This window comes from Peromyscus californicus, unplaced genomic scaffold, assembly GCF_007827085.1.
Source record: "Peromyscus californicus insignis strain IS unplaced genomic scaffold, ASM782708v3 Scaffold_7__1_contigs__length_154581171, whole genome shotgun sequence".
NCBI lineage: Eukaryota > Metazoa > Chordata > Mammalia > Rodentia > Cricetidae > Peromyscus > Peromyscus californicus.
Window position 1 is genome coordinate 9,816,362 of NW_026294595.1, and position 14,497 is coordinate 9,830,858.

General features: G+C 52.9%; 1 protein-coding gene across 5 annotated transcripts in view; it reads right to left on the reverse strand.

Moving 5' to 3' along the window:
• The window catches only part of Rapgef1 (Rap guanine nucleotide exchange factor 1), a 122,452-nt gene extending 110,101 nt beyond the window's left edge, over nucleotides 1–12,351 (reverse strand). For 2 of the 5 annotated variants that reach the window (XM_052726335.1, XM_052726333.1), the window contains exon 1: nucleotides 12,205–12,350. In XM_052726335.1, the coding sequence (XP_052582295.1) occupies nucleotides 12,205–12,265 (61 nt within the window). In that variant the 5' untranslated portion in view covers nucleotides 12,266–12,350. Of the gene's footprint in view, nucleotides 1–12,204 lie in introns of all 5 variants that reach the window. The other 3 variants (XM_052726331.1, XM_052726338.1, XM_052726340.1) reach the window with 3 other exon arrangements.
• Between the last annotated feature and the right edge of the window lie 2,146 nt (nucleotides 12,352–14,497).

Here is a 14,497-nt window from a genome sequence, read left to right on the forward strand (position 1 = left end):
TAAAAGGCTTACCAAAGTCAAATTCTCAAGCAGATAAACAAGCCAATACAGTGGAATACTATACAGCAATAAAAAGGAACAAGCTGGAGATGAACACAAAGACCTGGTGAGTGCAGAGTACAGAAATCCATGTCCACAGTGGTCAGATGGTCCCATTTCCATAGAGACAGATAACAGGGAGCTCAGTAGTCACTGAGGTTAGAAGAGTGTGACCCAAAGACCTCTGAGGGAGGGAGGTTCTCCCAGGGTAGTGGGACGCTGGGCTTTCTGCATATGGTAGGGTTAAACAGATCTGCCCGTGCTGAACGCAGAGGTTTGCGGTGTGAGTTCAGAGCATTCTCACTTGGAAGAGGAAGGCTCCCTTAGCTCACACAGCCCTGGCTACAGGGAATTCCCGGGCCCTAACCACCCTCAGGGTGCATGAGAACTGCCACTGGAACCCAGTCTGGCTGCACTGGAGACATGAAGTTCTGAAGTGTTCACAGTCGCTCCATCCTCTGGGGACTGAGCATCCACATGTGCTCCATCAGACCAGACCCTAAGCAGACCCACAGCCCCAGTTCACAGAGGGGACAGAGAACACAGGGGCTCTGCAGCACCAGGTCTGCTCTCTTTGCACGGTCTGTTCCCAGTCTGGTGGGGACAGTGACCCTCACACTCTGTAGTGACTTCTTCATCCTATGATGCTGGGGCCTGAGAACTTTGGCCACTGCAGCCCAGAGTGAGAGTACAAAGCAGGTTCCCAGGGCAGTTCCTATGCCTCAAACACAAAAACAGCTCCGACGAGCTTTTGTGTTCAGGGCGATGAAGAGAGACAAGGCCAGACCATGCAGAAAAGCATGCTTTCAATCAAGGCCTTTGGTTCTGTGATGAGCTCAGAGAGCCAGTATGTGTAAGGTGCTCTGGACAAGCCCAGGCAGAGGCACAGATGACTGTGGTGATGCTAAAGAAGCAGAGGGTCCTGCAGCTCCAGGACCCAGTGATTAGAGTGAAGGGCAGACCACACAGTGCTCCGTGCCAGCAACATGGGCCTACACACCGGTGCACTGACACATGGCAGGAAGGCTCAGGAAGATGCAGAGCAGGGCACAGGATTCCTAAGTCCCTGCAGCTGTGAAAGGTGACCTTGGGAGGAGCACACAGGGCAGGGAGCACCCTGGCAGGGCACTCTCTGTCATTTGTAAATTACCTATCACAAAGACCTGAACGACAGACAGGATTTTAACAATCACAAAACAAAAGCAATGCCCTGTGAGAGCTGATCTTGACGGTTTCAAAAGCCCGAGGGTCAGCCCCAGGTCCCCCAGGTCGACCCCAGGCCCCAGGTCGGGGTACTGAAGTGTTCTTGGCAGTGAAAACACACCTGCTGGGGTTTGAGCCCTCATTCCTTCTAGACTAGAGTAGCACAGTCCAGACTGTCCTCACCCCACAGCAGCATGACCAGCCTGCGTGACTAGGTGAGACCCAGCTCTTCTTTGTAGAGGTATCTCCTCACAAGCCTGCTGCCTAATTCTAATCATCCCTAACCACAGTAACCTTGGGAGAAGAGGGGCCAGGGGAGGCTCAGTGGTAGAGTGCTCAGCTTACGTGAGGTCCAGGGTTCCACCCCAAAACACCTCAATAACCAGAGATTGCCCTTTCCTCTGAGGACTGAAATGTGAAATTTTATTTAGTCTATCAATATTTTTAAAGAAATGTTACTTTAGGGCAGGAGGGCCCTTAATTAAGAACAAGGCTAATATCCACTCAGCACTTCTCAAGTGTTAAGACTCAGCTAGAACCCTGAGGTATGGATCACCTCACTGACTCTTCTCTTCCATCGCAGCATGAGGCAGACTACTGCAATGAGGAAGATCCCAGAGCTACCGCATGGAAGAGCTGGAAAAGAAAACCTGGCTCTGGCCCAAGGCCCATACTCAGCTGCTCCTTTGTACCTGCTTGGCCTGTCACTTTACAGGTGAGGACAGTCAACAGCTCGCAGGACACGGAGCCAGTGCCCTGGTGCAGTTCCGGGGTCACAGGAGGATCTTCTTGCAGGCCCTGCTCAGGCTCACCCTGCCTCTACCACAGTGGAACGTAGGGAAGGCTCAGGCTCACCCTGCCTGTCAGCGTCAATGCAGGCACTGGCTGGCTGACTCCAGCCTGCTAGGCACTCAGTGACAGCCACCAGGGCCACTTACCACTCCACTCCCAAGCTGCCTTCTGGAAACCACTTCTGAACTGAGGAGCCAGAGGCTGCTTTGCAAGTCTGTAGGCAGATTTGCAGCCAGTGTCTGTCCTACAGAGATGCAGGAAAGCCCCTGGGAAGTCCCAAGCCTCATTGATTCCAAGCAATGGTAATAGTGGTGCCTCTGAGATACCCCTGTGACTCAGCAGAGCAGCACTGAACCCGGTTCCAGACACAGGGGGAGGGAAGGGAAAACCAGGTTCCCTGCAGTGTCCCCTGACACTGCCTCCCTTTCCGCAGCTGTCAAATAGTCCCGACACCTGCCTACTCCCCCAGTAAGAAGAGAAGTCGATCAAGCACCTATCTGAAGGTCCAGCTCCTAGCGCGGTGTCTGGCACGTAAGAGAAAGTGAACACCAGCCACCACCTCCCTCACCTAGAACAATGCTGGGCAGCCCCAACACCTCAGAGTCAACACAACTTAAAGCAACAAAGCAGCTTGGGCTGTGAAGCACTTGGGGAGCTGGGGGACCGTTAGAGCAAGCACATCCACAGGGCTGAGGAGGTGGCTCAGTGGGCAAGGACATTTGCTGCTCAAGCAGCCGAGGGCCTGAGTTTGAATCTCAAGCACCCATGGCAAAGGCTAAGTGTGCTCATAGGCACAAGCCTATGACCCTGTGCTTGGAGTTCGGGGAATAGAGGCAGAAGGATCCTTGGGGCTTGCTGGCTGTCAGCCTTGCCTGAACCCCATCAGCAAGCCCAACACTTGGGAAGCGAAGGCAGAAGGAGCAGGTGTGTTTGAGGTTAGTCTCACTGTATAATGAATTCAAGACCAGTCTGGGCTACACAGTCCCTGTGGCAACAACCGTTAGCAAAGCAACTGTGTCCAACCCACCACTAGCTGTAGAGATGGCATCAGGAAGGGCCTCTCAACAGGGCACAGAAGTAAGCACCAGTGACTCCAGCACTCTGAAGCTTGAGGCAGGAGGACTGCTGTGAGTCTGAGGTCGGCCTATGCTACACAGTGGGTTCAAGGGCAGTCGGCAAACCCCTGTCTCAAATACAAAACAGGGAGGGAGGAAAGGAAGAAAGGGGTGGAGTGTGGGCCTGGGGTGAGGGTGGGGGGTGAAGGCAACTTCTTCCAGGCTCTGGGCCCTGTGCAGGACAGCTTCTTCTCAAGCTCCCTATCAAACTTCATCCATAATCCCACCACAGCCACCTCTGAGGCAGAGGAGTACCTGGAAACATGTAAATCAGTCCTTGCCATGTCACAGAGCTAAGTGAGACCTGGCTAAGCAGTGCGCATGCTTGTGGGCTTTTACTTCTGCCCACTCCGTGTATGACTGTGCGCATCCTAACCGCTTAGCATGCTCTGCAGAACAGTACAGTACCTTTCCTCCACTGTAGGATTAAGTCACACGTGTGGAATGCTTTTGGCACAGCCTGGTACCAGCACGTGCTGAGTGCCTTATGACTGTTAGCTGCTACTATTATTTTTACTTACTGAAAGGAGGGGCTGAGAGACACCAATTCCAAGGTCCCCACACAATCATCCGTCTATCTGTTCATAGCCAGCCACTGGAAGGAGGACAGGCACATTGGACTATCCATAACCAGCAAATAAATACCACCATTGTTTCCAACCAGGAGCCTTGTTTGTTTGCTCCAGGTCAGTCCATGGGGCTTCAGCTGTCCTGCCTTCTCACTCACACCCACCTCCGGAACACTGCTGCATCACCTCCTGCTCTGCTTGACTTTTAATCCCTATTACATTTATTTATGCTTAGGGGGGGTATCATGGCACACACAGGACAACTTGTGGGAGCCAGGTTTCTCCTTCCATCATGTGAGACCAGGGATCAAACTCATGATGTCAGACTTGGAGACAAGGGCCTTTAGCTGTTGAGTCATCTTGCTGTGTGCCTGGGAGTCACACCTGCCAGGCCACACCAATGGCGAACATATATAAAAGCTATAAAGTGGAGGCTGGAGAGATGGTTCATTAGTTAAGAGCATCTACTGCTCTTACAGAGAACTTGGTTTCAGTTCCCAGCAACCACATGGTGGCTCACAACCAGTTCCAGGAGATCTGATGCCCTCTTCTGACCTCCATGGGCTCATTTATGCATATGGTGTATATACATGTGTTCGGGTACACACACACACACACACACACAATTTTTTAATCTATAAAGTAAACTACTGAAACAGGCTCTTGTTCTTGGCCAGCAGCTTTCAAAGCAGGGTGGAGTTCTGACACACAACTTAATTTGTAGTGAAATGACTGTGGTTCCGGCAGGCAGGGGAAAGCAGAGTCCTTCAGGGCCACTTGGTGCCCTGGGCTAGCTACAGGGGCAGGGGTGTATTTAGTAGACAGCACGAAGGACTCTGGATCATGTACCAGGCAAAAAGGAAAGAGGCAGAAAGAGGAATTCCCACAACAGACCTAGGATCTCTAGGCCACCCAGGCCAGCCTCCCACTGCATCTCAGCTGACACGAGGCACCCAGGCCCCATGACAGAAACAAAAGGGGACAGAGCCCACCCTCCCTGGCCCTTCAGGACAGCAGGTACCTCCAGCCACCCATGAGCAGAGCCGGGAAAGGCTCCTAAAGCATGCTCCAAGGGCAACTGAAAAGCTTAACAAGCATGGAGCAGGGCACCTACAAGGGGACTGCTATGGGTACCAGCCTGTGCAGGGTTGGCAGCCCCGTTGCGGGAGTACATGGCAGCACAGTGACTGCTCTATGAAGGGTGAGCACTACCCAAGAGCTCTCTGCTCCTGTGCAGAGCAAGCAGTGACGAGAATGGGAGCGTGGAGTGCATGCTGGCAAGCGGCGTTCTGGAGCGCTAAGTGGGGCTCTTTCTTCCCCTGGCCTAGCATTCTGAGAATCTGCTCTTCCTCTTGCAATGTGGGGCTTGAATCCAGAGTTTCATTTTTGTTTTTAAAAGACTTATTTATTTTTACCTATGTACTGGTATATTTTGCATATGTCTGTCAGTCTATACATCATGAACATGCTGTGCCCAAAAGGCCAGAAGGGTGTCAGATTCTCTGGAACTGGCGTTCCAGTTGTGAGCCATCATACAAGTGCTGGAAACTGAACCTGGGTCCTCTGCAAAAACCACCAGCGCTCTTAACTCCTGAGCCACCTCTCCAGCCCCAGCCTAGAGCCCTGTGTATACAAGCGTATACTCTAGTGCTGAGCTACACTCAGGCTCTTCTTTTCCCTTTCCTTTTTTGCAAAGAAGTCTCGTTATATTGCCCAGACTAGTCTCCCAGGCTCAACAGACCCTCCTCCTCAGCCTCCCAACAACCAGGGATACAGGCCTACCACCAGAGGAGGCTTGAGAATTTGTGGGGTGTTTTGTCTTTGTTTGTTTTTAAGGTTCTTTGAGGCAGGGTGTCACTCTGCAGTCCAGGCTGGCCTAGGAACTCTCCATCCTCTTGCCTCCGCCTCCCCAGCAGCTTGGGAATCTGGTTGTAGTGTTACCATCAACTTTTAGATGCAAAAACACCGACCGATGTACAGTTAACACGGAACCCCATCCACTGGATACCGCTTGTCAGAGAAGACGTCCTTCCTCACCAAGAAACAAGCTGGGTAGCAAGCAATTGAAAGCCAGGAGAAGTGTGTCTAAAGTCAGCCAGGGCTGGGTGCGGTCAGTGGTACAGCACTTGCCTAGCTTGTGGAAGGCTCTGGTTTGATCCCCAGCAAGGATTAAAGACAATGAATGCTTTAAAGCAGAAACCTAAATTCACTCTGATGATAGACTAAGTTTACACATTCTTTTTTCTTTTCTATCTTTCGCTTTGATCAGCAGTGCTGGAGATGAACTGACGGCCTTGTGCATGCTAGGCAAGTAATTGTATCACCTAGCCACACACCGGCTGTCACTCATTCTTTGAGCAAGTATGGACTGCGTACCTACTGTGTGCTAAGCTGGCTAGCAGCCACGAAGTGGTGGACAGGCACACCCCTCCCAGGAGCTGAGGATCTGTTTAAGGCTTTATCTGTTTATTGTTAACTTGCAGACAGGAAACTGGGCTCCAGATTCTGGATGAGTTAAACAGTACCAGTGCTGCATTCAAGTGTTCATGTGATGCCTTTCCCCAGAATTTACTAACTGCTAGGGAAGAGAAAGCACTAGGCACCATGAGGGGGTCAGCTTTGGTGGAGGAAGCTGAGAGACCATCCAGGAAGTGGGTTGTTGTTAACAGAGGGACCTCAGAGGAGCCTAGAGGGCCACAACAGAGCAAGAGGAGTTGAACTCCAAGTAGCTTCCCCACTACCTGTTATTTCAGGTTTGATTTTGTTTTCCAGTGCTGGCTTGTGAAATCTTGTGAAGGCTAGACAGACACTCTGCCACTGAGTTCCGTTCCCAGCCACCCGCAATTGTTCTCTTAGGGATAAAGGGAACCGACTGTCTCAGACAGCAAGCAATCCTTCCAGGCGCTGATGGCGAAAGTGAGAGCCCCACAAGGAAAGAATCACCTGAGGACACATAAGGTCTCAGATGATCTCAAGCAAATGACAACAGATCTCTTCTAACTCACGGGCTGTAGGCTGTGTTTATTTACTCATAACCCAGCCTTTGGGGTGTGGTGGGTGACTGTCAGTGGAACACCTGTCCCAGCAGCAAGGCAGGGGGTGGAGGTCACGTGGGTGTGGCAGGCACTGCGGCCAGGCCTCTCCTCTTTCCACTGTGTCATCTTACTATGGCAACAAGCAACACACAGGCTGGACTGAGGTAAGACCCAGCCTGCACTAAGAGCAAGCTGCAATCTGAGCTAATTTGGGAAATGGTTTTCTGCAAGCTCATACGTGAGTCATCTTTCCAAGCCTATCGTCTCCTGGCTACAAGGAATCCCATTCAAACCACCCCTGCCAACAGCTGCACGGGAGATCAGGAAACACTAGGGTTTGCTGTGGCTGCTTTAAAAACACGTTCTCTCTCATCTCCCTAGAGTGCCGTGAATGGTGTTAGTATACAAAAATCAGGCGCAGCCTCAAGGCCAAGTTGGGTCTGCATTAACTAACTTGGTAGTCTGGGGCATTTTCTTCCCCTAAGATCAGAAGAGAAATGTAGAAACATAAAGTAAAATTGGGGCAGACACTGCCGTGTCTCTCACAGCTCCAGAATTGTACAGTGCCTCTGTACAGACAGAAAGGGGGTCAGTTCCCCATTTCACTTCCCTAAGACTGTGATCTTGGGCAGTAACCAAAATCCCCCAGGCCTCTGCTACCCACAGGTGCAACACGGGGGTAGTCTACCCTCGCCCTCCGGCTGTGACAAAGCTGAAGTGAAAGGGGGTGTACACAGACAGTCTGATTCGCTATTACCGCTGGCCTACTCTCTTGGAAGTCCATGTTCCACAGGACTCCCAGACACTATCCCACATCACAGGGTGGCTGCCAATGAGGCACACAGAAAGTGTTGAATCTGCAGGTCACTGAAGGAACGCGGAGCTTCAACATTTGTGTCATTAACTGAGAACACTCTAACCACAAAGATTCCTAACTTGGGGGAAAGGGAAGTATAAGCTGAGTGGTTAAGAAGGGGTACCCAATGACTGCCCATTTAAGGGCCCTCAGGCCACAGAAAGTGCACAGGCCTGTCTTCAGTATCTGATCTGAGAAGACACATAATAACAAGTTCCACCGTAAATCTCTTTCCATTTGTAACAAGAGTACCTGTAAACATTGAAAAAGCACAGCGCATGGACTTTGAGACCCACGTTTATTCTGTCAGTGGGTGTGTTGAGGGAGCTTGTGGCCTCCCACCAGTTCCGACAAACTTCACTGCAGCCCCAGGTGCCAACACTGGCCAGACAGTTTAGTTAATGAAGTTTATAGGCACACTCAGTCTAGCTGGGTCACAGAAGAGGAAAGAGATTAGAACACCACAGGACCCTTTCTGTTCCCAGGACCCAGGGCCCAGGAACTCGGTGGTCGGGAACTCTGAAGGAACGGAGCAGAGCAGAGTGGAGCAGGCAGGAGGAGGCTGACCAGAGCCGCAGGACTTCCCTCCTCTACCACAGAGACCTGGCAGGTCACTTCCCACCACCCAGCTTCACCACCCAGTTTCAATCAGCAAGGTCCTTGAAATCTCCATTTGTTGTAGCAGGAGTTTACAGTCACCACTAACACCCTAGTCCACTTCTGTGGACTCCCAGGCTCACACACAGGCCACAGACCGGTGCCATCCTCACGGTGGGTACCAATCCGCAGAGCTACACACAGCACCTGGCAGAGCAGGTGCTCCATCGTGCTGGATGAAGGAATGGAGGAACCAATCAATGGAGGAATGGGGCAAGAGCCAAAGTCCAGATCACAAGCAAACAGACGTGAATCATCTCTGCGAGTCAGGAATGAAAATGTCAACAGTCTAAGTGGGCAAGGGGACTCAGTGATGTGGCAGGGGAAGGGGCAGAGACACCGGGGAGACAGCTACCACCTAGCTCCCACACATGGGTATAAATATGAGAAAGGCTCAGAGTTACCGGAGAGTCTCGTTCTTTAGGAGAACCAGGAACCTGAGATTTCTGAGCAATTTCCTGGTTTTTAAGCATTGACCAACAGCTCTTTTCCTTCCTTGGGAATACACATGGACCAGTGGGCTAAAGCCAGCTGACTACTGCCAGTCTGGCATTAAGCTCCAGAAATCTGAGGGCATCAACTCACTTGTGTCTTTGCAGGAAGGGATGTGGGCAAGCAGAACCACCATGCCCACTTGCACAACTAGAAGCATATTAATATGTGCCCCAAAGTGCCTCTGCCCCTCACCCCCAACCCCACCTCACAAACTCAAAGCAGCTATACACATCTCCCAGTGGTTTCCTAGAGAAGAACTGCCCTCGGCACCTCATCACAGTACACCCAGGAGGTGGCACCTCATCACAGTACACCCAGGAGGTGGCACCTCATCACAGTACACCCAGGAGGTGGCACCTCATCACAGTACACCCAGGAGGTGGCACCTCATCACAGTACACCCAGGAGGTGGCACCTCATCACAGTACACCCAGGAGGTGGCACCTCATCACAGTACACCCAGGAGGTGGCACCTCATCACAGTATACCCAGGAGGTGGCACCCTTTACCCCAGTCTTCCTCTTGACCCTCCTGACCGACAGACCAGTAAGATTCCCCTCAGCTCAGACTGTCCTCACCCCCCCGGGCACTTGGAGCAGAGGAACAGTAAGGCTGCCTTCCTCTGCCCCATGAAATGGTGTGACCTCTGAGGACTGCTGCAGGCAGGGGCTGCTGGATGACTGAGTTGACAGATCCAGAAGCTCTGCCCCAGAGGAAAATGAAAGCCTGCTGGCTGCAAACAGGGAGGGCAAACGGACCAGAAAGACCAGGCTAGGGGTGTAAGATTTCTGCTCACTCAAAACCCCCTAAACCCTACACACAAACCCTGAGAAGCAAAAACAGCAGTACTGTTTCCAGAGAGATGAGACCACAAGCATAGTTCAAAAACACTTCTGTTGCTTTGAAGCACAGAAAACAGCAACAATTGTTTACTGGGCGTGGGTTTCATAATTACTGGAGACTGGACCTGGCTGAATAAAGGTCTCTCCTTCCAGTCACACCGTCTCTCTGGCTTAAGAGAGGTCCACTTAGCAAAGTCCACCAGAAGCCAGACAGGAAATCTGGAGGACTGCACATCAAGTTCACCTAAACGAGCCACAGAAACTCCAAAAGGGTGATCTCTCATTGCAGGTGTACCCCAATCTTCCTGGACCACAGCAGAACTTTGCAAGAGGGCTCACTTGCTGTCATCCCATTTGGAATCCCAGCATCCAGAGGAGTGCCAGCTATGGGCAACCACAACACTCTCTCACCCCGGCTGCTTCTCCCCAAATGCATCTCCCTCCATCCTCTCCACAGCCCTCTTCCTGCATCTCCCTCCATCCTCTCCACAGCCCTCTTCCGGCCATCTCTCCCTCCATTAAAAGAACCTAAAGTGGGAGGTGGTGGCGCGCGCCTTTAATTACAGCATTTGGGAGGCAGAGGCATACAGATCTCTAAGTTCGAGGCCAGCTTGGTCTACAGAGCAAGTTCCAGGATGATCAGGGCTACACAGAGAAAGAAATCCTGTCTGGAAAAACCAGAGAGAGAGAGAGAGAGAGAGAGAGCGCCAGCCTAACCCTCCTTTCCCAGTCTAGTGAACAGTGCTGTCCAGGACCTCCCACAAACCGGGGCCTGTTCAGAATATTCACGGGGCTTGGCAGCCTAGGTACTACTACCAGCTCCCCAGACAAGTTCCTCTGAAGTGGGCACTGCCACAGCCCCTAGCAGAAGGCAATGCCCAGAGAAGGCCCCAGCATGACCTCTGCTGAAAGGGACTGGGGTGGCGACTACTTGGAAGGCTATGTTAATCTGAACTGTGAAAGGAGCCTATGAGGTGACAGTTTGTATGATAAGGAAAATTCAGTTAATGCTATTTAAAATATAGTTTGGATATATTTATTTTACACACATGAATGTTTTGCCTGCCTGTATGTGTGTGCACTGCACGTGTGCCTGATGTCCACGGAGGTAAGAGGAGAGGACCAGGCCCCCTGAAGCTGGAGCTACAGATGGTTATGAGCTGCCACGTGGGTGCAGGAAACTGAACCTGGGTGCTCAAGAGCACCAAGTGCTCTTAGCTGCTGAGCCATCTCCCCAGCCCGTTGATGCTATTTTTAAATAAATTATCCAAGTTTCCCAACAGTGCCATTCGGATGAGACACTACAAGGAGTTCCCAAGCAATGCTGCACAGATGGACCAGAGATATTTCCGGAGCAGCACGTATGCAGGAAAGCGACTCATAGTCACTAGACAAGGCCCTGGGGCTAGAGGGCAGGGAGAGAAACACCCTAGAAGCAGCACCTGAAAACAACACAGCCCAGCTATGAGACTGGTGCCCAGCTTCTAGTCAGAGCGCAGGTGTCAACACCCAGCCTACTGCCCCTTGCTGGGGGGCGGAGGGGGTGCCACAAAACTTCACTGACCCTCTCTAGGTCCTCAAAGCAGACACCCCGTTCTTGCAGGCAATCTTCAAGTATTTGTAATAAACAATACAACCAAAGGAACAAACACAGCGCGAAGACACACAGCAGATGCTCAATAGAGAGTACCAAAACGTTGTTCCTATGTAAACCCAGGGCTGCAAAAGTTACATTTATTGCTGGCTGCTCCACTGCTAACACGCATCCCAGCCAAGTATCCCCAAGTCCACCTGAGAAATCGCAACTTCTAAAAATCAGTGCTCCCGAACACCTTTTCAGCTACTTACACGTCCGCCTTCTTTACGGAGTTGCCAGGCTAACTGGGTATCCCCACTGTGACAACCCCCAACACGGGCCCTAGACCACTGCCTACCTCACCTAGCAGCCAAGAATCCGCCCTCCCCTATAAGGAGTCCCTGCTTGCCGGCTAATTAAGCTCTGGGCCCCATATGCACAACAGTAATTGACTCTCGGGAGTGTCTAACTCCCTTCGGAATATGCAAGCCGGGGAAATCGGGAGGAGACTCCCCAAGATTTCCAGGAACACACAAAGAGATGAGGTTTGCATCAAGATCGCATCCACCTTCTCCCCCAACCCCAGTGGCTCCCTGCTTGCAAGGCAGGATACCGGAGGACAATTTGGCTGCGCCCTGAAACATCGCTCCAACACACCCCAGCCTGCTTTCCTTTGAAGCCACCGAAGTGGACACTTGTGGTTAAACTCGAGGCTCATTAGGAGTGACACATTTTATAACTGGGCTGCCGATCACCTCTGGAGCGCGCCTGCCCTTCTGCATGTGGTCGGGGCCGGGCCTCCTTCGGGTCCCGGACTCCAGCCATTGTGGGAGGTTCCAGGGAACAAGGCTACGGGGCCCTTCAGTCGTCCCCTCCACCCCAGGATCCCGCTACCACCGCGGGTCCCCGGCGCCGGACAGGCCCGGTTCAAAGATGGCCCTCGCGGCGTCACTGCCAGGCTGGGGCCCGGGTCGGGGGTCCAGCGCACGAGGCCAGGAGGCGCGCCGCCCGCCCGTCCGCCTCACCTGCTTTCTCGATCTTGCCGGACATTTCCGGGCTGCGCCGGAGGCCGAGGCCGCTGCTCATCCGGCCCCGGCCGGGCCGCTGCGGGGCAACAGGCCGGCGCGCCCGCCGCTCTCCCGGGCCGTGGCTCGCCGCGCCTCACACTCGCGCCGGCATGGCGGGCTCCGCGCGGCCGCGGCCCGTGCGCTCGCCGACCGCGCTCCAGCCCGCACAGGGCCTGCCGCTCCGCCGCCCCACCTCCCGCGCAGCCGCTGCTCCGGGGCCGCGAGCCGCCGGCCGCAGCGCCGCGCCGCCGCCCGCCCGCCCGCCGGCCTGGGCCCCGCGGCCACGGCGCCACCTGCCGGAAGCCCGCCGCGCCGCCCGCCCCACAGCGCCCCCTGCTGGCCCGGAGCCGAGCTGAGCCTGGCGAGGGACGCCGCGCCCCCTGCCGGCCCGGAGTCCCCCACCACAGCCCAGCGTGGACCCCACCCCTCTCCTCACAGAGATCAAACCTATTGACGACGGGCACCCCCAACTCAGGACTCCTGCACGCTCTCTCCTCGCAGATGCGGAACCCTCTGCTAACCCAGACTTTTCCATCTCGAGTCATGGACTGACTCCCCACGTCCATCACCCAAGTTCAGCATCCTTTGCAGGCCCAAGGCTCCACATTAGGGCCTACAATCGACCTTAACCTAGACTCTGTAACAACTTCCTCACTGAAGACACAAGGAGCCTGCACACCAAGGCCTGGGGGTGACTCTGAAACCCCTCCCACCTGCCCAGGCTCCTCCAGGGAATGGCATCCCCCTCCCTTCTCTGCCACCCCACCCCGTTCAACCCATATCCTTGATCCTAGGCCTCCACTCACCCACAGTCCAAGCCAAGGCTTGGGACACACACACACACACATACACACTGTGAGACTCAGAGGACACGGACACACACACACACACACACACACACACACACACACACACACACACACAGTGAGACTCAAAGGCCCCTGAAAGGCAGAACCTTTTGGCCAGGTGTGGGCCCTGATCCTCTAAGCCAAGGCTAGGCCCAAACCCGGACGGACACAGCACGCCTGATTTGCTTTGTGCAAGCAACCCTTCCAGGGGAACACACAGCTTAGAGAGCAGTCTTTTCTAGCATGCTAATGAGCTCATTTACAGTTCTTCTTTGGGGATTCAAAGAACCTTCTAGAGCTACAAACTTTGTCATATCCTACCAAGATAAACACAATGGATTCTTCCCTCCAAATGAGCCCACAACTGGGTTGGAGAGTCTAATCATTAAGTATTAGTGAGCAATGCATTTTAACAACTCAAAAGAGTGTTCAGATACAGGGAAACTTGCACTGTTTTAGCTAAGATGGGATTCACATCAGCATATCAGAGAGAGAGAGAGAGAGAGAGAGAGAGAGAGAGAGAGAGAGAGAGAGAGAGAGAGAGAGCGAGAGCGCGAGCGCGCGAACGCTAAGCGAAGGACGACCCAGCTCAGCGAGTAAAGGCGCCCGCTGCCAAGCCTGGCCACCTGAATCCAGTCAGACCCACATGGTGGAAAGAAAACCAATTTCTGCAAATTGTCCTCTGACCTACACACACACACACACACACACACACTATGTAATTAAAAATTATTAAAAACTAACCAGACCACCTATTCCTCTAGATATACCAGCTAGTGGTAGGGACAAACTTTGAGGGGTACTCAGGGAGATGGAGGAGGTGACTGATCCCACCAAGGATTTCTATTTTCATCTCCCCATGCTCTAACGGGTCACTGACTCTGTGGCTAAGAGTTGCCCACTGTCGGCAGCCAAGTTTCCAGAGTCCAAGCTCTCTAGGGGTCAAAGGCAAAGCCAAAGATTGCCTAATTCATTTCCCTTTTCGGGTTGACAAATGGCTGCCTAGGGCCTGAATGGCTCTCCTCAGCTCCGGTGGAAGCTACATCAGCAGGCGAAGTTGGTACATAGCTCAGGGCCCACCTCCCCAGCCCTCCCAAAGTGCTTAATCTTCTAGGCTTCTGAGCTGAGAAGGCCAGTATTTCAAGGCCCCAATTCTAAAGCAAAGTAGAAAATGAAACTGAATGAATATAGGCACAGTCAAAGGTTCCTGAGAACAAAATAAAATCCAGATGATAAATTACTACAGATCAGATGGCGAGGAATTTGGGAAGAGTAAAGTATTGATGCCAACCAGGCTCATAGAACTTGCTTCCTAAGGGTCCAAGGTGTCCATAGCCATGGCAGAACACACACAGGGTTAAGACACAGCTAGTTGATTGCCGAAGCCTTGATCTTCCTTGCCT